The sequence below is a fragment of the Coturnix japonica genome, chromosome 14, assembly GCF_054131305.1.
Source record: "Coturnix japonica strain WE chromosome 14, WE-NBRP24, whole genome shotgun sequence".
In the NCBI taxonomy this organism is placed as follows: domain Eukaryota; kingdom Metazoa; phylum Chordata; class Aves; order Galliformes; family Phasianidae; genus Coturnix; species Coturnix japonica.
The window spans coordinates 7657477-7679426 of NC_140676.1; the positions used below are offsets into that span (position 1 = coordinate 7657477).

Below are 21950 nucleotides of genomic sequence, written 5' to 3' on the forward strand. Positions count from 1 at the left end.
AGATGTGGGTGGAGAACTGCCCGTTTACAACACACCCAGAGCTGCATATCTGCCCTTCCATCCATCCTGGCTCTACAGCAAGGGCTCCCCTCCACCCCACAAAGAAGCATGCATCCTGTTAACCCTACCTCCCCCAGAACTGTGTTTCTCCTGCTCAGTGCATGCAGAGAAGGCCAAAAGCTCCTCTAGGCAGTGGGTGAGGAAGTGTACTTAATTGTACTTGTCTGGAGAGCTTAAAGAGTACGCAATTAGGTGGGCTCTGCTCGTGCCACGGTGGATTTGGCCTGCAGGTCTAATTCCATCAACAGCAATGTCACTCCTACCATAGTATTGAGTGTAGCAGGACTTTAAATAAACATTAGCTGGGACAAATAGATTCGGCTGTGTGCTGCCTGCTACATGCATGTAACCAACAGCGTGGAGTTATGAGGCCGAGTTGGAAAGTCTGAATGAAAGGAGCAAAAGAGCATTATTATTATGCAGCTGCAACAAGATGCGTAACAAATGTAAAGTGTGGCTTCAACATGGACTCATTCCTTTGGGTTATTATGATGGACGCGTTGCATGACAGCAGGGAGCCTCATGTGTGCGACATCAGTAATCTCATCACCATCATATACCAAATGATACATCCCCATGGAAGCTAAGCCCATCTTCCTAAAACTCACTCCAGCATAATTAGTAGTTTTCACTTCATTATTTAATGGCATTTACTCGTCTGCCCCGGACTCCCTGAGCCCAGTATCGTCCCATTAACACAGCAGTGAAGCTCTCAATGCCTCCGGAGTGGAAATATGCAGAGAAAGTGCTCCTTTCCAGGGCTTCCCGTGCACAAAGTTGGCATCAGGAAGGTTACATCTCCCCACGCTCCATACTAAGCAATGGCACGAACAGAGACAAAACACACCAAATTCATTTCCGATGGTTAAAAACAAAACATTTTCAAGCCTCGTTTCACTCTGCAAGCAACAAAGGGAAAATATTTACACGCAAACAAAAGCGTAACGATGTTTATACCACCGGTTACAGCAAGCACAACGTAACACCTTAAAGTAAACGAAAGCAAGGTGAGCCCAAACCCGCTGTCCCCCCGCTCCCCCAACACCTGTGAGCCGCAGCCCGAGCTCCGCCGCGGCACGGCGCTGCTGGCCCCTCCGCCGGGGAGGAGCGGGAGGCGGCGGGGGGGAGGGCAGCGTTTAAACGGAGGGCGGTGACACCTCACAAAAGATTGCGATAGGCTCCGGAGAGGTTACGGCGAAGGCAACGGAGCTGGGAGGGGGGGGGGTGGCCTCGGTCAGAGCCGTGCAGCGTCTGGCTGGCAGAGCTGCCACGGCCGCGTCTTCCTAATAGTTTGTCTGAGAGCCCGAGAAGGGAATCGCACAGAACCTCTTTTTTTATTTTTTTAAGCTTTATTTTTTTTCCTTCCCCGGGACTTGGCGATCGGCGGCGGAACATGGCAGGAGGAGCTCGGGGCCGGCCGGGATGCAGCATCCGCGGTTGGAGCGCGGAGCCCCCGCCCTTGTTTGCGGGCAGAGCCTAAGTTGGAGCGGCGGCGGCGGCGGCGCGGCGGGGGCCGGCCGGGGCGGGGCGGCGGCGCCGAGCGGGGCCCAGCACGGCGGGCATGAAGCGGCGACGGGCGGCAGCGTGAATGACCGAGGCAGGAAGGAGTGAAGCAGCGGCAGAAGGAAGGGGAGCGGATCCCGCCCTCCCTCCCCCAGCGCTCGGATCCGGTGGCTCTTTGAATTTTTTTATTTTTATTTTGCGGGTTGCTTTTTATTTTTCCTCCCTCTTTTTTTTTCTTTTTTTCCCCCTCTTTTTTTTTTTTTTCCAACCCCCCTCCCACGGTCCCTTCTCTTTCTTTCTCCCCTCCCGGCCCGGCCGGGCCACACCCTCCGCAGCGCTTCCTGCGAGCCGGCGGCGCGGGGCCGCGGCGGGTGCGCCGGGGGCGGCACATGGTGCGCAGCCGCCGCCCCTCCGGCCCCTACGAGCAGCGCCCGGGCAGCGGGAGGGCGGCCCCCAGGGCTGCGGCCCCGCGATAGCTCCGCTCCTCCGGGCTGTATTCCGTCTCCCGAAGGGAACTTTGCGCAGGATCCCGCAGCCGGAGGAAGGGAGGGAAGTGCAAAGAGGAGGGGGGGAAAATAGAATTAATAATAATAATAATAATAAAAAAAATCGATAAGCCGCACGATGCCGGAGCGCGGCCCGGGGGGCTCCCGGTGAGCGAAGAGCCGCCGCTGGACAGCCGTAAAGCGGAGCCTGGAGTCGGAGCGGTGCGGGAGCCCCGGCGGAGCTCGCCCCCCCCCGCAGCACGGCAGCCCCGGCGCCCAGAGCCTTTTCTTGCCTCCCGGCGATTAATGGAATGATGTTGCGGAAAAGGCAGAGCGATCCTGCCGGGCTCAGTCGGGACTGCTCGGGCGGCGGCAGAGGCGGCGGCAGTGGGGTAACGAGCGGCATGCGAGGCCCCCCCCGGCGCTATGGCTAGCGGCGGCTCTGGCAAGTCCAGCAGCGAGGTGTCCGGCGGCGGCATCCCCAGCGGCAGCTCCCTGCAGAGGAAGAAGCTCATCTCTATCTGCGACCATTGCAAGATCAAGATGCAACTGGTGGCCGATCTGCTTCTGCTGTCGAGCGAGACCAGGCCGGTGAACACCGAGAGCTTGTCTGTCTTCGGCGAGTCTTTCGAGAAGTGCAGGGACACGATTATCGCCAGGACCAAAGGACTTTCCATCCTGACCCACGACGTCCAGAGCCAGCTCAATATGGGACGCTTCGGGGAGGTGGGGGAAAGCCTGATGGAGATGGGGGAGCTGGTGGTCTCCCTGACCGAGTGCTCTGCCCACGCCGCTTACCTGGCAGCAGTGGAGACTCCGGGGGCCCAGCCTGCCATGCCCGGCTTGGTGGATCGCTACAAGGTGACGCGATGTCGGCACGAGGTGGAGCACGGCTGCGGGGTCTTGAAGACCACCCCCTTGGCAGATATGAGCCCTCAGCTCCTGCTGGAGGTTTCCCAGAACATGTCCAAGAACTTGAAATTCCTGACAGACGCCTGCGTGCTGGCCAGTGAGAAATCCAAGGATAAGTTTGCTAAGGAGCAGTTCAAACTCAGTGTCAAATGTATGAGCACCAGCGCCTCTGCCCTCCTGGCGTGTGTCAAGGAGGTCAAGACTTCACCCAGCGAGCTGACCAGGAACCGCTGCGTCTTGTTCAGTGGACCTTTGGTGCAGTCTGTCTATGCTCTGGTGGGCTTTGCCACTGAGCCCCAGTTTTTGGGTAAAGCTGCCACCATCAATCCGGAGGGCAAAGCTGTGCAAACTGCTATCCTAGGAGGAGCCATGAGCGTGGTTTCTGCTTGTGTGCTCCTGACCCAATGCCTCAGGGATATAGCCCAACACCCCGAAAGTAGCACCAAAATGAGCGATTACAGGGAAAGGTTGAGGAACTCGGCTTGCGCCGTCTCCGATGGTTGCAACCTGTTATCTCAGGCACTAAGAGAAAGATCTTCACCCAGGACTTTACCGCCAGTGAACTCCAATTCTGTGAATTAACCCCCCCCCCACACACCTTCTGTTTAGATCTCAGTCGTTGCTAAAGGAAAATAATATCCCACCTCCTCACCCCTGTTTTGTATACCAAAGAATTTGCTTGGATGAGCCCAATCCTTTGATTTCACGTGGTGAATGAAGCAGAACAGCATATTCAAATCATACGTACTAACTAAAGGCAGCCAGTTTTGGGCTTCTTTTCATTTTACTTTAAAATTGATCAAGTACCTGCAGATAAATGTTCCTTTATCCAACCAGATCTTCACACAAAGCGGTAAAAGCGACTGCTTCGAAGTTTTATATCTGGGGAGGTGGGGGGTATCTGAACTGAAAAAAAGAGGAAAAAAAAAAAGGAAAAACAACAAAAAAATAGCTTTAATCGCGCTGGGTGCGGTTTTTAAAGTATGTCTTGTCTTGTCTTCCGAAACTTCCCTTCTAAATTTCACTGTTTGATTGTGCAGGAAAAAGGTTACCTCATTTGAAACCTGAAAAGAAGAAAACGGCACCACGTAGATGATGGATGTAGCTACTGTTTGGTTTGGGTTTGTTCTGTATGACTTCTTTTATTAGTTTCGCATCAAGCGTTAGGTTAGAAGTGCCATTGGGTGTGTAGGAGCGGAAGGACTGGAGGTTGTGATTATGTTTTCCATGTGTTGATTTCCAAAACTGGGGGAAAAGCTACTGTGAGTGTTTAAACAAACAAACAAATTACACTATAACAGAAGTGATTTTTAATTTTTGTTTTTTTTTTCCAATGTCAGTTTTTATCTTGCATGTACTGGAGTATTTATTTCATCTATTAAAACGTTATGTTTCTCAGATGTCTTTTTTTTCCTGTGAATCTCTTAATAGTTGAATAATTGAACAACGAGGCCTGTTTGCGTTCTGTGTCATTTTCCCCAGGGAATGGGTGGTACAAATGTAACTTGTTCTAGACAGCAGCATACAGGCTTCAATTCAACTCTTTTATTTTCCTAACTGCTGTCCGGCCTCCTCAGGACGGATGTCTGAGATAGAGATACTTTGTCATTGTATTTGCAGAGCACCAGGCAGTGCTGTGTGCATTGGGATTAGTCTATCTGCAGGGCACTGGTGGTTGCTGCGGAGTGACATAGGCTGGCTTTGTCTTTATCAGCATTCTGTGTTATCTTGGAGACGATTGTGTGTTTTAACTTCTGCAGATGTTGTTGGGCCACGTGTATGAAACTTGTGAGTTTTCATGAAGGACTTATTGGGATGTGAATAAACCTACCTGCTGGATAGCCCTGCTTATTCAGTGTAGGAGCGTGATGGTTTGGGCTGGGCACTGATGGCTCAGAGGTTGGTGCTGGAGCTGTTCAGTGCAGGTTTCTGTCAAGTATGTGACATTTGGTGCTGCAGATACCATGAAAAGTTACCTGATGTTCAGGTCTAGTCCAACTCCAGTTGGATTCTTTGGGAACTGTGAGCAGGCCTAAGAGAACACTGCAATTAGTCAGTATAACTGCAATGGCCTTTTCAGCCTGATATTTCAGCTTGTGCCATCTGTTGCCCTCTATACGTTCCCTGAAAAGTAAATACAAAAAGCAGGTCTTTGGGTGTGTAGGCCTCATCTGTCTGCCCAGCTCCATTGCATAACTGGGTTTTTTCCTTACAGGTCTGCAAATTGAACAGTGTTGAAACGTATTAGAAAATGTACCTTAAAACTGTTGTTACTGTGGTTTAAACTTGTTCTGTACTGCTGCTGTCCTGTTTGTTTCCTTAAAGAAGCAGATCTTTGGTTGTGGATATAGAACAGTCAGTGAAAGGTCTTTCTGTAATAGCATTTGTATTTGTCTTGTCCTGTATGTGGCGCTTAATTTCAAACATGAGTAAAACCTGTAGTGGACAGATACCTCCTGTCAGAGTAGATGCACCCTAAGCTTATATATCCATATCTTCAGGGTCAGACAAAACAGTTTTCCTTCAGTATAGTGGACCACAGTGCTGGGCCTTGTTTATTTTGAAATGAAGCTTTCTGACTTCAATGAATCACACTTATCTTGGTGGAGAATCCATCCAACCAATGTTCCCATGAGGTGTGACTTTCACAACTGCACTCTCTGCTGCAGCCTAACTCCATCACTGTGTGCAGCAGAGACATGGATGCAGCGGAGTGAGAAAGTTCTCTCACGTACATATGTGTCTGACTACGTATACATGCACATACAGATGGACACATACTGTTCTAACCTTGACTTAGATAATCCTGTTTGCTGGAATATCCAGCGGAGGAGCCCTCCCCAGGTATTTCCTCAGAGAGTCTCGTGTGTGTGCATGCGTGTTTTCCCATCTGGATGGCAGGAACAGCTGTAGGGCTCCCGGGGGACTCAGAGGAAGCCAAGGCCATCTACAGGGAGGTCCTGTGCCTCCTAAGTGTTTGCGGCTGTCTGCTCAGCTATCCTTTGTATCTCCCTCCCTTCCAGCATGTCTGCGTGGAGGCCGAGATAGTGTCCCAGCCTGCCCTTCCTTTTTTTTCTGCAGTTACGCTGAGGGGAAGGAGGAAAAAGGGGCTGCAGCAAACATAATGCTTTCAGGATGTGTTATCTTGTGTGGCTGCAGAAGGGAGGTGAGGAACCGGCTCCACCCTTCCTCTGCATAGATCTGAGATGGGACAGAAGTTCGTGTAGGACCTGTGGGGACGGAGCTAGAGGCCTGCAGGGCCTACGGCTGGGGCAGGGCCTGCTCCATGCACATACCCTTCATCCTGGTCTAGCCTGGTGCTTTCACGTTACTGTGCCTTGCATTTGGGGCTGCTTCCAGATATACCAAGGGATTCTGAAGGGCAGCTCTGCAACATGTCTGACAAGAAAGAAAACGCAAAACAAAACAACAAAATGTCCTACTGGTTCTTTATTGTCTTTCTGCTTAACCATTTTTGGCACCGCTGAACTAATTAGATTCTTTTTGATTCATTGTTACATTATTAATGAGGTTGTGTGGATCACAGCACAGCTTCTTTATCATCTCTGCCAATGAAAGGCAATATATTATTAATGATCATAGTGCCAATTTGCGTTGTTGTGATATTTTAAGTGGTTTAGTACAATTTCTGTTTGTAAGAAGGGTACTGCAAATCCTACCCTGCTCTACCCCAACTTTGGAGTGTATTTTGAAGTACGTATGTATATAAATATGTGTATAACTTCCTCATTTCTTTCCAGAGTAGAACTCCCACTGATGACAGAGGTAGCCGTGCACTGCTCTGGCCTCAGCTCAAGGCAAAATCGGTGCTACGCCTTTTTAACACAGCCAAGATCAAAAAAGGGCTTTTGATAGGAAAGCAAACAACAGTTTTGGTGTATTCTGAGTGAATGGTTAACAGGAAAAAAAGCTTTCATAAAGATGTGGATTGCAATAATTGCTTTGGAGTGTAATTCTATAGAATATTAATTCTGATTTCAGTGGGGATATTCATACTTTACTTTGTATTTTCTGGGACAGAAAAAAAATACACGATGGACTTCTTTTCTCAGGGTGCAATTTCAGGCCACATAGACTCACTGGTGATCACTTGGCCTCATACTTGAGGTCTTTGTTGCCCAGATGCTTACACTGTTTAGGTAGGCAGGTAGCGTCACTAGTTCAACATAGGATTAGACAAGCATTGGATTCTGACTTAGAACCTCGGTGATTCAGGCTGCCTATCTCACATACATCACAGATCTCTTCTAATGGTGTATTTAATAAAAGGGTTAACATATTTCTAAACACATTATGCAATGCATGTTGGTAGCCAAAAATAACACGATCCACACCAAAAGAGAATTAAGCTCATTTCTTAAATGTGAGAATTTTTAACAGGGTAGAAGTTGCTGCTTTTTGTGTTGCATGTGAATGTGATGCTACCTTTTGGTTGCTTCTTCATCTTAATGAAGTTTTTGTGTTGCTTTAATGCAGAAGCTGAATAGCAGAATTTGACATCCGAGGGATGTGTTTTCTGATTCTAAAGTTACAAGCTCCGTGAGACAACCAGTCAACTAGCAGCAAAGTGCTATTGAAAAGCAAGGACGCTATTTAAGGGAACTTGCAAATGTAAATCCTTGTTATTTTTCAAAACTAAGAGGGGAAAAGAAAAAAAAAAAAGACCATGGGTCAGATAATTCCCTTCACTTTTTACCACAGGAAATGATCAAAGTAGCAGAAAATCTGCTCTTTTTGGCCAAACTTCTGTCAGAGACAGAAGGGGTCGAGCCAACACATGGTGTATGCAGCCTTGCAGCAAGAGGGAATGTGGCTGATGGGAAAGGAGGTGGAACCAGAGAAAGTCTGTAGGGTAATATCTCCTATGAAACCCACAGGAATTTTCCTGTTCTAGATACAACAGAGGTTGATCCAATAAAGCAGATCTCAAACAAGGGGTTCTTTTTTTTTCCAGGATGGTTGTGAATGAAGACATGGGGCTAGCAGCGTTTGAGATGCTGTGTCAAACAGCTGTATTGCTGTAGGGAACAGTGGGTCTCCAGGGCTGATGTGAGAAGTACAGGCAAAAGCGTGTACCTGCCAGAACTGTTTGGTGCTGAATTAAGGTTGCTTTCTTGTTCTTCGTTGTTTTTTTTTTCCCCCCCTTTCCCTCCTTACCCCCCTCCCCATCAGGCTCTTTGTGTAGACTTTGCAGCAGAAGCAGATGGTAGGGAGCAGAACATTTTACTCCAATTCTTTGTTCTTGCTAGCCGTGTAAAGTGCCAGATGGGCAATGACAAAGATAGAAATTCTCTTCCTGGAGCCCAGGAGAGCTACAGGAAGAGCAGAGCTCCAATTCTGCCCTATCTTCACAGGATCAGTACAACACGGTTTTCTGGGGCCTGCTGGTGTCACTTGTGGGCTCTCTGCCAAGACACAGAAAATCCAAGCAGCAGCTTGAAAGTGGCATCCAGGCCATTAAAGTATTTTGTGCAATGCACCAAAACACCACCAGGCTTAACTCATTCACAAGCGGGGCAAAAAAGTGTACAGGCTAGGTATGAAATGGAAGGCCAGTTCCTTCCTGGGAATAACTTGGGAAATTAAACGTGGAGAGGTGTTTATTTACGTGGAAATTATGAATTATCAAAATTTTATGTAAAGAGTTATTCAAAGGTATATTTAATTGACATAATTGATAGTATTATGAGCCATTTTCTTAATGAAGAAGGATGTCCATGGACATGAGGGATCTCCATGACTCAGTGAAGTCTGCGTAATTACTTATTAGTATTTTCCGCTATGCTGATACAATAGGGGTCCTCTTGTATTGCAAAGTGAGGAACAATGTACTGATTTTAATGAATCTGAATCTTTTCTTAGGGCTGGTTTTATTATGCTGCAGTTGTTTGAACTGCAGGGTTTTGTTTGTTTTTGTTTGTTCTTTTAAACCACACAGTATATGGCATTATACGCAGACAGAGTCAAAAGCTGCATTTCAAGATTAATGCAGAGATTCCTGGGGTCCTTTGTCAGCTTGCCAGGCTCTTGTTCCCATTCTGACTTAATTTTTTTCAATAATTTCCTTTTATGTTAATAAAGGCTTCTTGTGGCTGTAAGAGTTGAAGTTGTCTGACTCCATAGACGGCCCGGTTCTTATGTAGATGCTATTTAGATTATTTAGAAATCCTGCTGGCTGCCAGATGGAGCTCTTTTGGTTTTTATGTTAAATAGTTAGGAAGCTAAATAGCTTGATTTTTCTCTTCTCCCTCCCTTTGTCCTTCCCTTCCTCCCCCAACAACAACAACAAAATTATAAGTACTTCCAAAGTAATAACTAGCAACCTGCTTAACATTACTTTTAAAATCAAATTAGCTTAGGATGAATTACTGCAGATATCTCCAAGCAGTTTTTGGTGGGTTTGACTTACTTTGTAGTATTTTAAATGCCAGTTTTCTTTTGAGTTTGTTTGAGCAGCAGGGCTCTACTGAAGCCTAAGGACAGAGAATCCCGAAAAGCGCAGAATGCGGCTCTGAATGCTGCGGTAGTATTTCTTATAGGTTCTGAACTTCAGATGGAAACCCCGAGACAGACTACAGTCATGTTAGGATTTCTGGAAATAACTTGAGGGGTGTGGTTCAGTGGTATGCTGGGCTGCTGTGAGCAGCTTGGAGCCCTGAATTTGTTCAGTCAGCCTTTGGTGTGAGCGGCTGTGGGAGCTCTTGTGTCTCTCACCTCTTTGCTCTGAACCTTTCCATGAGGCAGTGAGGAGGAGGAGAGGCTTGACGTCGAGCGTCACCATTGCCACAGATTGCTTTGAGGCTCTCAGTGAATTGTACCATTACCGCTGGGAGCACTTAGGGGTATGAGACTGAACTCATAACAGGGTAGTTTAGAGCTGCTTTTATTCCTCAGCCCTTTAGGATGCTTCACTCTCCAGTCTATTCAGTCAGTTGAGTTTGTCAGGTCTTGGAGCACAGGGCTGGTCTGGTTGGTCTTTGCCTGGACTTCAGGAGCTGTGTCACTTCCTTTGGATGAAACTCAGGTGCACCACTAGGAGTGCTTGAAAAAGCAGTGCCTGTTGTGCACCGCGACTGCGGCACTGATGCATGGAGGGACCTTCTTTCACTTGGTCTATACAAATTGCTCCTCCATCTCTCTCAGAAAGTGCCTAGGAAACACTGGGGGTCAACATTCTGTTGATTATACTTGTGTTGTCATTAACTGCTGGACAGGGTCAAAACAGTAATTTTGGCCTCCAGAGTTACATTTTTAAAGCACAGAGTGAAAAACAGTGCAGTTTTCTGGTCACTTTTTTCAGTATGTATTGCTTCAGTCTGGTTCACATTAAATATAGGAAGTCTCCTGAGTTGGAAGGCATGCTGCTCAGGTGTGCTTTGGCCCCTGTTTGCATTCTAAATGGGCGCCCTATAGGAAAAAAAGTAAAGAAAAGCCAGGGAGGTCTGTATGTGCAGTGTGACAAATTATTATAGGCCCTCTGGCCCTTCTGGATTGCCACGCAGTTAATGTGATGGTCTTATTTAAATGCTTCAAATTTAATCTGTGTTTAAAAATTTACTCTCTGTTTAAAAATTTACTATGGAATCAATCCGTTCTGGCAATGTTAGATCCATAATTCAAAAACTTTTCCCCCTTTTATTACCTTGAAGTAGCCATTAGTCGGAAACTTTTCAATCTCTGGTTCTGGCTTAAAAAAATAAATAGGAAATTGAACCTTATATTTCAGTTTAGATGTTTTTGAAAGTTTCAAGTCAATTGGTTGGCCTGTTGTTGAATTATGGGACATGGAAAAATAGTGGGTGTATTCTTTCTCATGTTGAAGTAAGCTATTGTTTCTCATCTCATAATTAAAAGCTTGCTTCTTGAGAAGCTGAGATTGGTCCTTGGCACTGCGAGAATCTATGAGCAAATGTAGCTGCTTAAAATGCTCTTAGTACTGAGTTTAGGCAGTAACTCATTCAGAAACCATCGTCTTGTCCTGTGACTGTCATAATAGAGAAGATTGTCTCAACAGCCTGTAAGTGGAGTTGGTAGCGTTGGAGCAGCTGAGGTGAGTGGCAGAAGCTGCAGAGATACATCTTTGGAAGTTCAGATAGTGCTGCTGGTGAAGGCTCTGCACGGTGTAGGGCTCACAAAGAGTTGCAGTGAAATTCAAGTCTGAAAATCGTTACGAGAGAAAGAGAGTTGTCTCAAAGTGAGGGCTGTACCTCCTGCTTAAAACAAGGGGGGAAAAGCCCAACTTAAAATATTTGGTCAGGACTGTAAGGGTATATAAAGGCTGAACTCCCAGTGAATGTAATGGGACTTCTAGGCCTGGATGTTTTGTGGGTCTGGTTGGTTGTGATGAAGCGTGACTGCATACCTTTGTAAAATTAATCATAGAATGTTTTGGTAGAGTTTTAGTTGCACTCTCTAAAGTTAGAAGTTTTCAGTTGAAATAGGACAGTGCGCTGTCATTCTGTTCCTACCATCTTGACCTCCCAGTGGGGGTTACCAGCTCTTGTGATCCCTGCATACGCCCTAGCTGGAGGACAGCCAGGGGCCCGGCTCTACCTCATTTGCTCTTATGGTTGCCAGATGCCAGCATCTCGCATCTTTCCTTCCCATCAGAATCACAGATTTCACCTCCCTCCCTCCACCCTCTGCTCCTGGTACAACACCCAGATGTGGAACAGAGATCCCTTTGTGCTGTGTGCATGCTATCCTCATACAGGCCGTGTACTTAAAGATAGTTTGTGCCAATTGAGGTTCAGCTCGCATTACAAATATACCTGCTCTTGCTATTTCTATATGCAACTTCCAGCTACCTCAATACCACATCCATCCTTTCAAAATACATCTTGAAGAGCTGTCTGTAATCCATATTCCTGGGAACTGCGTTTCGCACACAGTTTGTCAGAGAGCTTTGACCCTATTCAGAAGAAAGGGAATTCTGACCTCAGGTATTTATGGGGTGTTCTTTAGTTGGGGTGGTGCTGAGTTAGCTGGAAAATGTGAGATGTAGGTTAGTGGCTAGCAAAGTTCTTGCAGCTCAACAGAGTAGCACCTTGGCTTCGCGTGGTGTTTCCTGGCTCTCTTTGAATTAACTCTGCTGTTCTGTTAATGTTGTGCATTCAGTTAATCGGCAGCGTGAGTTCAGTGAGAGAGAGGCAGCATCTGGATTTGCACTGCACTGTAAAACCTATTTATTGCTGAATCTTTTATGAGTGGGCCTTGAGCCTCCCTTTAAAATCTTGCACATTAATGGTGAATTTTACCTCAAGCTTAGCTTGTGTTACCACAGATTTCTAATCTTTGATTCTAAATTGCCCCAATTTTTTTTTTTTTCTCCAACAAACAAAACCCTGCTTGGTGGATTTGTCCAGTTCTCTCCCTATCTGCCTCATATGGACAGTTTCCATATAATAATGTGAAAATCACTTCCCGAGAAAAACTATTTTCATCCCACATTTCAAAGTCACATTCTGTGGCTAAAAACACACTCCTCATTTGGGTAGACCAGAGGAAAAGTCATTTTAGACTAAAGCTTTTTTGTCTTGGTACATAGGTAAAATGGCAAATGTTCTTTGGTTCTCTTTCATGATGGCTTGTACTGTACTACATACAAATCCCTATTTCCATCAGTATTGCTATTTTGGACACTTGAGCTGATTACAGCCTCAGCGCTTTGCAGTCTCTTGCATTTGAAAAAATAAATTGTTGAATGATTCTGTTGGCATTGCATCCTATATTAATTTCAGTTTTAAGACAAGAAAGCTCAAATCAGAATTGTGTGCCAATTCTTTATGAGGTCCCTCTCATTTGGCTGAGGAACTGCTTTAATTACATCTTGTTTTCTGTGCTTTGTCACTGTAAAGGAGAAAACACATTGCACTCGCAAGGGGATGAAATAATGTACTCACATCTTTGAAGCTTTTGCTGTGTTGTTTTCCCTTTTCCTTTGAGTCTCCCTGGGATGAGAAATGCGCTCCACAAATGTAGAATGGTGCTCAGAAGGTGATGTAAAACAGCCTTTAAAAGTTCCGAATTCTATCTGATAGAAACACGATAAAAAAATCAACAACTGCATTGGCCACAATTCCACGTGTTTGGTTTTGGTTTTTGTTACATTAACCTGATATTACTGTTAGATATTTCCTCTCCTATAGATGATTTTATAAGATGGAGTAGTCTCACCGTACGTAAGGTGTAGTTTGGGATCCTTCTTAGGGCTGTGATCTGTGAGGCGTTGCATTTTCTTCCCTGCGAAGCTGTAATTTGCTGGAGTTCCTATGAATCGCTGATATCCAGGGAATATCAGTCCTGGCCATGGAATAAAGCACAAATAATGTTTAGTGCACATCTGCAGGAAAATCCTTTAAGTTGTACAACTCTCAATAGCTGTCTGAGCTTGTTCCCCTTCCCTTCTCTGTTTTGCTTTCAGAAGCAGACTGGAAAACAATATCCCTTTTGTTCATTAGATGCTGTGTAGTTAATTTATTGCACTTTGAAATACCTCTTTTTTTTTGCACTGACAGTTGATTTGCATTGACATCCTACGGTTTTATTTCAGAAAACCCCTCAGCTGAAGTGCTTTGGTTGTATCGACTGCATATGAATTCTGCCTCAGAACTAAAGAGAACTAAAGAATCCCGGCTAATGACTGAGTGAAATGATACTGAGTTCATTTCTAAGCAGAAAAGCCAAAGCTCTGCCTAAGTTGGTTTGATGACAAATTCAACCTAGTAATTTTAGAGGCTTTTTGTATTTGTAGTAGCATGTCTGAGGATTCTTGCAAAGCCTCAAGCACAGTTTTTAAACTGTTTATCACTATTCTAGAGAGCACGGAGTTGTCTCCTCCAGACCAGATAACAGGGAATTAAAGCCTTCTAGAGCGTACTTAGGAAGAAAGATGCCGATCAGATGTAGTTTGCAGGGCGAGTTCTACTTCTGCCTGCAGGAAGGAAACTGGGACGTGCAGGTTTAGCATGTTGCACTCAGGGCGTTTGTTGTAATGTTACTTTAGAACCTCCGTACTTCTGACTGTGATATCTGAGATTCTTCAAAGAAATCCACCTTACGTTTCTATACGTTACCATTCACATTTATTTTTGTGGGTGATTTCACCGATTTATCTGTTTTTCTGTTTCTCCTCAAATGCTTCTAGTGCTTTTTTTTTTTTTTTTTTTTGCCATCTGAAGACTGTGGCTTGACTTCTCTACGAGACGGTATTTCTTGCCTTCAAAGAGCAGCAGGTGCTGTTGGGAAGACAGTTAATCACAAAGCAGGGGCAATGGATAGGCAGCAAATTACGCAGCAAAATATGCTTAAATAGTAGCTACTTATGGAATGACAGAATTAGCAGCCAAATGAGAACTGCTTAGAGGCAGGAACCTACACAGGGGTATATTTGAGGGTAAGATTAATCCTTTTCATTGTGCCTTGTCAGCGATTCGGAGTCTCTGCATGTTAAGACTAAGGAATCCTGTAGATATTTGTTTGGTCAAAAAGTGTAAGTCATTTCTCAAGGAAGGAGAAGGCCCTTCTAGAGTTAGCTTGGATTTAGATGATGCAGAGGGAGATGCAGCTCTCAGGCCATAAGGGGATTTGCAGAGCAGTGTACTGTGTGTCTTAAGTACCTGTTAAGGGCCATGTCTAGCTCATACAGCAAACCTATTCCTTCAGCAGAATGAAACCTTTTTTTTTTTTTTTACCCCTAGGCTCTTACATATCATCACCTTTCCATATATAAAGGGCTGTGGGCGTTCTAGAATCAGAGATAAAAATAATGCATTTCTTTCCCATGCTGCCTTGGTTCTGAGCATGGTGCTGTGTAATGCTGTCTACTTTGCTTTTATCTTGCATCATCAGACTAGGAGCTATTCCTCACCTCTGTTATTTCTATTTCTCCTATAATGCTTCCAAAAATCTCTCTTACTGAGTTACAAGACCAGCTGGAACTGCAGCATCACTCCATTTTAAGCTCTGAATTGTGTTAGCCATTACATTGGTTCCACATGCTGCTTGGGTGGAGACATCAGCTGAAATTCCCAGCACAGTCAGTCAGGCCAGGAATTGCTGTGCTGTGTAAGCGGTGGTGACTTTCTAATTCTTGATTACATTATGCTAGAAAAGAGGATTGTTCCCAGAGCAATTTACCAAGAGAGGAAAAATGGAAATAGAGTTCAAGGATGACCTTCCACCTCAGTGATCTATTTGGCTGGCGTGTGCTATTGCTCAGCTTCTCTGTCATGGGTTTCGCAGTAGTCCAGTGCTTTGTCATCGCTACTAAGTGGAAAACTCCTGAGCTCACTAAACAGTTTGTGGGGCTCGGGTAATGGGATGGATTTGGGAATGCAACTGCAGAACAAAGTATTCTTGAACATTACCTGGAAGAAACCGTGAGCAGGCATTGAGTGTGTTGAGTCTGAAATCTCGTTCAACCTAAGCCTGACATCCTGAGATAGATGGAGAAAAGGAGGGAAGAAAAAGGGAATTACTTTGCAGCAGTCCGGCATGGGAGCAGGAAAAGTGTTGTTGAGATTGTGTCCAAGGGAGGCAGTGCTGTAATCCTGTTTCGTTTTCGTACACAGAACTTGAAAAGATTTTTCCTAGAAATGTGTAATGGGACTGTCAGAAAACAGACCACTCCCCTTCCCAGTAGTTTCCTGTTGAAGTCATTTAAGGCCTCTCTCAGCTTTCATCTGTGTAGGCACTGAGAACTTGTGGGCCAAGTTTTTTTCTTTCTTTTTTTTTTTTTTCCTTAACGGAATACAAGCAAAAATGAAGAAGTGTTTAAAAAAAAAGCCACAAAAACATTAGGGAAGAAAACAGAGTTTTTCGGCAAGTGAATCTGGCTCAGCACTTCATCAGTTTCTCGTTTCCTTTCTGTTCCTGTCAGTCCCAGTGAAGTGGATGTAGGTGTTATTCTTGTTTCAGGTATTGCTGAAAGCACGTATGTGAGCTGCCCAAAGGGGCGGGAAGAGAAGTTGTTCCTTACTTCACTTCTGGGACTGCCCGTTCAGGGCTTTACTCAGGAGGTGACTTGGAAAGGCTCACGAATTCCAGTTACTGTGCACTCAGACCTGATGATCACAGAAGACTGAACATATAAAATCTGCTCTGCAGGCAACAGCCCCAGCTCAGTAGCTGTTTAAAAAAGAAAAAAAAAATCCCTTTGTAGAGCTGGCAGATAGCCTGCATTCACAGAGATGGGAATTTTTGTTGGTATATATGCCATGTTGAACACAAACGATGAAGGCGATGTGCTTCTAAAAGAAGCCATTACTGTCCTGAATAAATGGATGCTACTCAGCATGCATTTTGCTGTTGGATGGAATTCAAGCCTCCCATTCTGAAACGGATAGCTTTTTTGGATTGCGTTCACTTGTCTCTCAGACAAATCTGTGGAGTAGATTTGTTCCTCAGATGAATGATGCGCGACTCATCTGGTTTCTTTCAAACCAAACTGCCTGGCAAAGGAATGATAAATGCTTTTCTTTTTTTTTCCTCTTTCTCCTTCTGTCTAGAAGACCGTGCTGCACTGCAAAAGACAAACTTAATTCTCAAGGCAGATGAACTACTACATTCGGAGGTGTTACATGTTTGTAATGGTAGGGCAGTGCTGTAGGCACCTCATCAGACTGACGTACGCTGTGATAATACCGAGCCTCAGTCACGTTCCACAGATCAGCCCTTCTGTAGGGCTTTAATTGGAAGCTGTCCTTGAAGCCTCAGAGAAACCCTCTCAATAGGGAGTGATTTTTCCTGTTTTCTTTTGCCATTATTCTTTGGGGATCGTGATGTATATCACATACAAGTCTCTCAGCCTTGAAGCATGAAGAGCTTATAGGAGTTTGCAGGCGATTATGAATTACATATGCATTTCAGAAAAGCAAATGCTGGTCTTTAAGTAGACCTCCAGCATGCTTGAATGCAATCCACTGTATTTACATCACATTTAAAGTATGTATTTGCATTTGCTATGAAACTGTGCATACCTATGTGTAATTTTATGCAGTTTCCTTGATCCAGTGGATAGGGAAGCTTGGTGAGATGAGTATGTCCTACAGAAAAAAAAACTTCACAACTGCTTTGAATTAAATTTCCCATCAGAACCCTGGAGCAAACTTTGGGCTGATGAACAAACTGACGTACTCGGAGAATATTCAACTTTGCTCTGAGCATCTAATCCCTAACACTGCAATGCCTGCAGGCTCTGAGCATTACCTGGCCCCATCACGTCTCTGTGTTCCAGCTGCCCCTGTGCTGAGACCACATGCTTGAAGCCAGGCAGCCGAGATGTCCTGCAGCCTTTGAGACAGAGCCTGATGTGGGGTGATGCAAGGAGACCCGGCACTATTAGACAATCTGTCTGCACTGGCAACCTGGGCAGGAGAAGTTGGATCCAGAACCTGCTTCTGGGAGTGGCCATCTCAGGCACATTTTAACTGCGTGTCCAGTACTACAGCTATGTGCCTGTTTGTGTTGAAGGATTAGCCAGCATTTAAGGCTTTAGGATCCAGAACACTGCCTGTTTGCTAAGGTATTTTCATTGTCTGGTTATTCGCATGCATCTTGTTGCTCAACTACAGTGTGGACAAAAGATCTTGTCATACAGAAAACAAGATTTGAACTGCATCCAAAGAGCATGGAGTCGGTGCAGCTGTGTGATGGGGAGTAGCTGGAACGTGCTTTCAAAGACTTGAAACTATTAAGCACATATTCAAGGAAATGACATCTGAAATGCTTTTATTTCTGGTAGTAACTGATGATTTTCTCCAAGTACAGCTTTGATTACTAATATAACCTCTTGTATCAGAATTCTAAGACTAGCAGACCCTAATTTCATGAGTTGCAGATGGTAATGAGAGATACTCCATCTGCTTTATTGTGATACGTACATACACCAGTATATGTTAATAATAAGGCAGCCTCTCATTCTGAATGCCTTCTGCTAAAATCACTGTGCTGTTTGGCCTGCTATGTAAAGGATGACACGAGTGACTGGCACTGATGTAATGACCTGTCACCATACAGTCTTAAGGCAGAATCATTTTGATACAGAATCCCTTTCTATATGTGTCAGCCCCTCTAAGACTCAACAGCACCCAGGAACAGGCTGAGTATCCACAGCATGTAATGTACAGAGGAAGCAAAAACTTATGGAAGCAGCATAAGCCTTCCTTCCGATCAACAAAAGAGAATTGCTGGCAGAAGGTGATAACGGTGTTAGTGGTTGTTTGAATTAGGGAAGGATTGGATGTGTTCGGTGAGGGGGGTTTTGTTTGTTTAGGTTTTCCCTCCTGGGAGTAGTTTAGTATTTCAAGCACGTTTGGGAACTCTTTTTTTTTCCCCCAGTAGGCTAAGATGTGAGCTGGATATCCTGTATGGACTTAATAGAATAAGCCTTAACAGTGCTTCAGAGCAAGGAGTTTCATATCCTATAATACCAGTTTTGTTTCTGAATGCCTGTATGGGCTCAGTATTGTTCACTGACTTTCCTTTCAGCTTAAAATACACACGAAGATGCCTGTTTCAGCCTGATGGGGCTGACAAAATACTAAAAATAGACAAAACCATAGAATAAAATGCAGCTGAAGCCAGTTCTGTGCGGGGAGTCCCTCTGTGTGCTATATCCAAAGGAACAGCTGGAATCCGCTACTGACAACTCTCCTATAAGTGTGGGGTTTTTTTCTGTCTGACTGTATGCTTCATTGTGTGCCCTGTCCAGCAAAATGGAGAGCTGAGGCTTTTCCCTTTTTCATTCTCTGACTGCAGAAAGGTTATTTACGGCAGCATTGTCTGAATCATTTTGTCACTAGCTGGTTCAAAAGCGTAAGCTCTGTTTAAAACTTGCTCCAAGAACAGCACCCACAAAGGGACTTACTTACATAAATCACCATTCAGAGATGGTGAAACATAAAAACACATCGCTGTGAAAGGAAAGGCTAAGATCCCCAAAATAATTGGCAAGGGCAATGGAAATTATTGAAAGAATGGATGGGAGCAGCTACAATTGTTGCCAAAATCATTATGGTCATCAAGCTGAAGAATGAGCCTGGCAGCAGCCTTAAGGCCAGATGGCCAAATAACACAACTTATCAGTAATCCATCCATTTGTCTGATTAGAATCTCACCCACCCACCAACTCAGGTAGGGACTAGAGAAGGGCTCCTGAGATGAGAGCCACCGAGTTCCTGCAGGTCTCAGAAAGAACCAGCCATGGACAAGGCCACAGGTTTGATGCAGCCCTGTGCACAAATGCTGCATCAAGATGTTAAAACAGATTGGTTTTGAACACTGCAGATCCTGTACTCCATGTGGCTGGGCTGAAATGCTGTCAGTATGGCCACGTGTGTGTCAGCAATTAAGGAGCCTCTGAGAGTTTATGTACAGACTCATGTAGCTCACCTTGCAACATAACTTTTCCCAGCAGAACATGCCTGCTGTAATATGGAAGGGAGTTTCGCACTACATACGCTAAGCACTCTTATCTCTCAAGTGGTCTGAAAAACTTAACTAGATTAAACTAAAAGGAATAAGGCCTATTCTTGTCTCTAGATTGAATTTTGCCATAATATTGTTATCCTCTTCACAACACATCAGTCCTCTTCAAGAGGCAACTTCCTCCAAAGAACATCAGCTTATTTTTTTAGAGCAAGCTATCTAACATCTAGCTCACCTAGCAAGGTAGAACCCATAAACATTGGCAGCAAACCCCACCATCTTTATATGTAGCCTTCTCTTTAATGTTAGTATCTCACTATTACCTCTTATTCTCACTGACAAACATCCTGATAAGCAATGGCAAAGACTTGGCGCAGTAACAATAAACACAGAAACTGTCCTGGATGTCCTTTAGTAAGACGTCAGCACTATGAAGTGAGGTATGTGTCAGCAGTGTTAGCAAAATAAATGTGCCAGGGACTGGTTCTCCTTTCCTCTTATGTTTAAGTAAACCTTGAAAAGACAAACAAAGCTCCCCTTCGGAATGGAACTGAAATGCAATACAGAATGATTCACACCAAATAAATAAATGCTTTTCAGTTGCAATCATTCCCTATTGAGTTGAAGTGGTATAATGCTGTTTCAATCTCATCACTTCCAGAAAGCATGAACAAACAAAAGAGGTGATTTTAACACTAGGAGGAAGAAATGGCAGCTCATGCAGAGCATCCAGCCAAAGTATCACAAATAATTTTATGATGACAAAGCTGAAATCTACGCCAGTTTACAACTTCCTCTACAATTAATTTCATTTCTCTACTTCATTCCCCCCAAAAATGACCCTGAATAATAACTCCCATGCATTTCATCTATTTGCAGTTTCCATGCGATTTGCCACCTAATAACTCAACACTGGTAAGGTTATTCCAGTTTCATCTGATTTCCATCAGGACTCCCACCCACCTTCATGGGAGCATTCAACTCTTACTCCTGTCTGCAACACCAATCCACCTTAAAGAGTATCTGTGAACACATACAACCAAATTCTTAGTGGTCATTTTAGCACAGATGCCTGTGTAGGAATGCTGCCCACCTAATGCCAACACATAACTGCTGTCTGACAATCTGACAGCTACGTAGCAACACTAAATAGTCATTCATCTACTTAGCCGAGAGCAAAAACTGAAGCAATAGGAACATACAACATATGAATCAGCATTTGTTAGCAGAATGTTCACGTTGTGATGTACAGAAATCCTACTGACTGCAAATATTCTTGACTTTGATCATGCTTAAATCTGCTAAGGTCATATATTAAGAAGAGAGCTATTGGATAGCAACAGATGCTCGCTACTGGTCCATGGCAAGATTTCAAATGGTATACATTCTAAGTATGTACTTTCAGTAAGTTTTGAGATAAGAAATCATACCGATGGTAGAAAAATGTCCTTAGGTGACACCAAGAATGAAGGAGATTCGCTTTTGACAGGCCAAAGGCTGATGGCCATTCTTGCCCTTGCAGGTGCGCTCTCACAAGGCTGGGAAAGTCTTTATTTTTGGGGGTTTCCATGGTAATGTTGGCAGTCCTAAATGGAAACAAAAATATTTAAAAGGATATGTTAAAAAAAATGGGATTCAAACATGACTGAGGTTTGTGTTTTTCTAAGGGTAGAAAGCAGAAATATTGTTGTACATGGGTTTTAAAATTCCATCTAAATTAAATCCAAAGTGAAATTCAGGCACATTGTTACAAACTGTTGTGGGTTTGGCATCATAAAAAACACTTTACCAAAAGCCTTTCAAGGGTCAGCAAGCACAGACTGACTCTTTTCATGCTTTGTTTCCTGAAATAGGTGGCTGTTTTCTATAACCTGAATTTCCATACAATCAAAACAATCATTGCAGTAAAATCGGCTGCTGCCAAAAATACGTAACACAAAATTCTAAGCAGGTTTCATATAATTTAGCAGTAGACTTTAAATGTTTTGAAGGCTTAACATCAGGTTGGAGAGCCCATGTGTGTCCTCTGGTGCCTTCAGGAAAGGAGGGCACTGGCCCTGCAATGCAGTATCTGCCGTCACAAGTCTCAAATAATTATATCATCATACAATGGCTTGGGTTGGAAGGGACCTTAAAGATCACCCAGCACCAGTCCCCTCCCATGGGCTGGTTGCATCCACTAATCAGGCTGCCTAGGGCCCATCTAACCTGTCCTTGAGCACCTCCAGGGATGGAGAACCCACAGCTCTCTGGGCAGCTGTGCCAGGGCCTCACCAAACCTGAACACAGATGGGGCCTCACGAGGGCAGATCAGATGGGGACAATCCCCTCCCTGCCCCACTGCTACCTCCCTTTTTAGATAAAGAGTTCTGGAAGCCCCTGATGCTGTAACCAAGTACCAGGCACCAGCCCGATTTGTTTCATGCTGAGGTGGACTGGGGACCTGGTGGCAGTGCTATTTATACACTGGCATTGGAAAACAGCACTTGAAAGTGCCTCTGTTATAAGGTCCTGCTTGAAAATAATCCTGGATCTGTGAAA

At 44.6% G+C, this 21950-nt stretch overlaps 2 protein-coding genes across 2 annotated transcripts in view; one reads left to right on the forward strand and one right to left on the reverse strand.

The window, feature by feature from the left end:
* The first annotated feature begins 1225 nt into the window (after nucleotides 1-1225).
* Nucleotides 1226-4360, forward strand: TLNRD1 (talin rod domain containing 1). The gene has a single exon (XM_015873041.3). The coding sequence runs from the start codon at nucleotides 2475-2477 to the stop codon at nucleotides 3540-3542; it is 1068 nt and encodes a 355-aa protein (XP_015728527.1). The 5' UTR covers nucleotides 1226-2474; the 3' UTR covers nucleotides 3543-4360.
* The window catches only part of LOC107318798 (uncharacterized), a 54606-nt gene continuing 34045 nt past the window's right edge, over nucleotides 1390-21950 (reverse strand). The window contains exon 12 of the mRNA XM_085515413.1: nucleotides 1390-20995. Within this exon, the coding sequence (XP_085371539.1) occupies nucleotides 20960-20995 (36 nt within the window). The 3' untranslated portion in view covers nucleotides 1390-20959. The remainder of the gene's footprint in view (nucleotides 20996-21950) is intronic.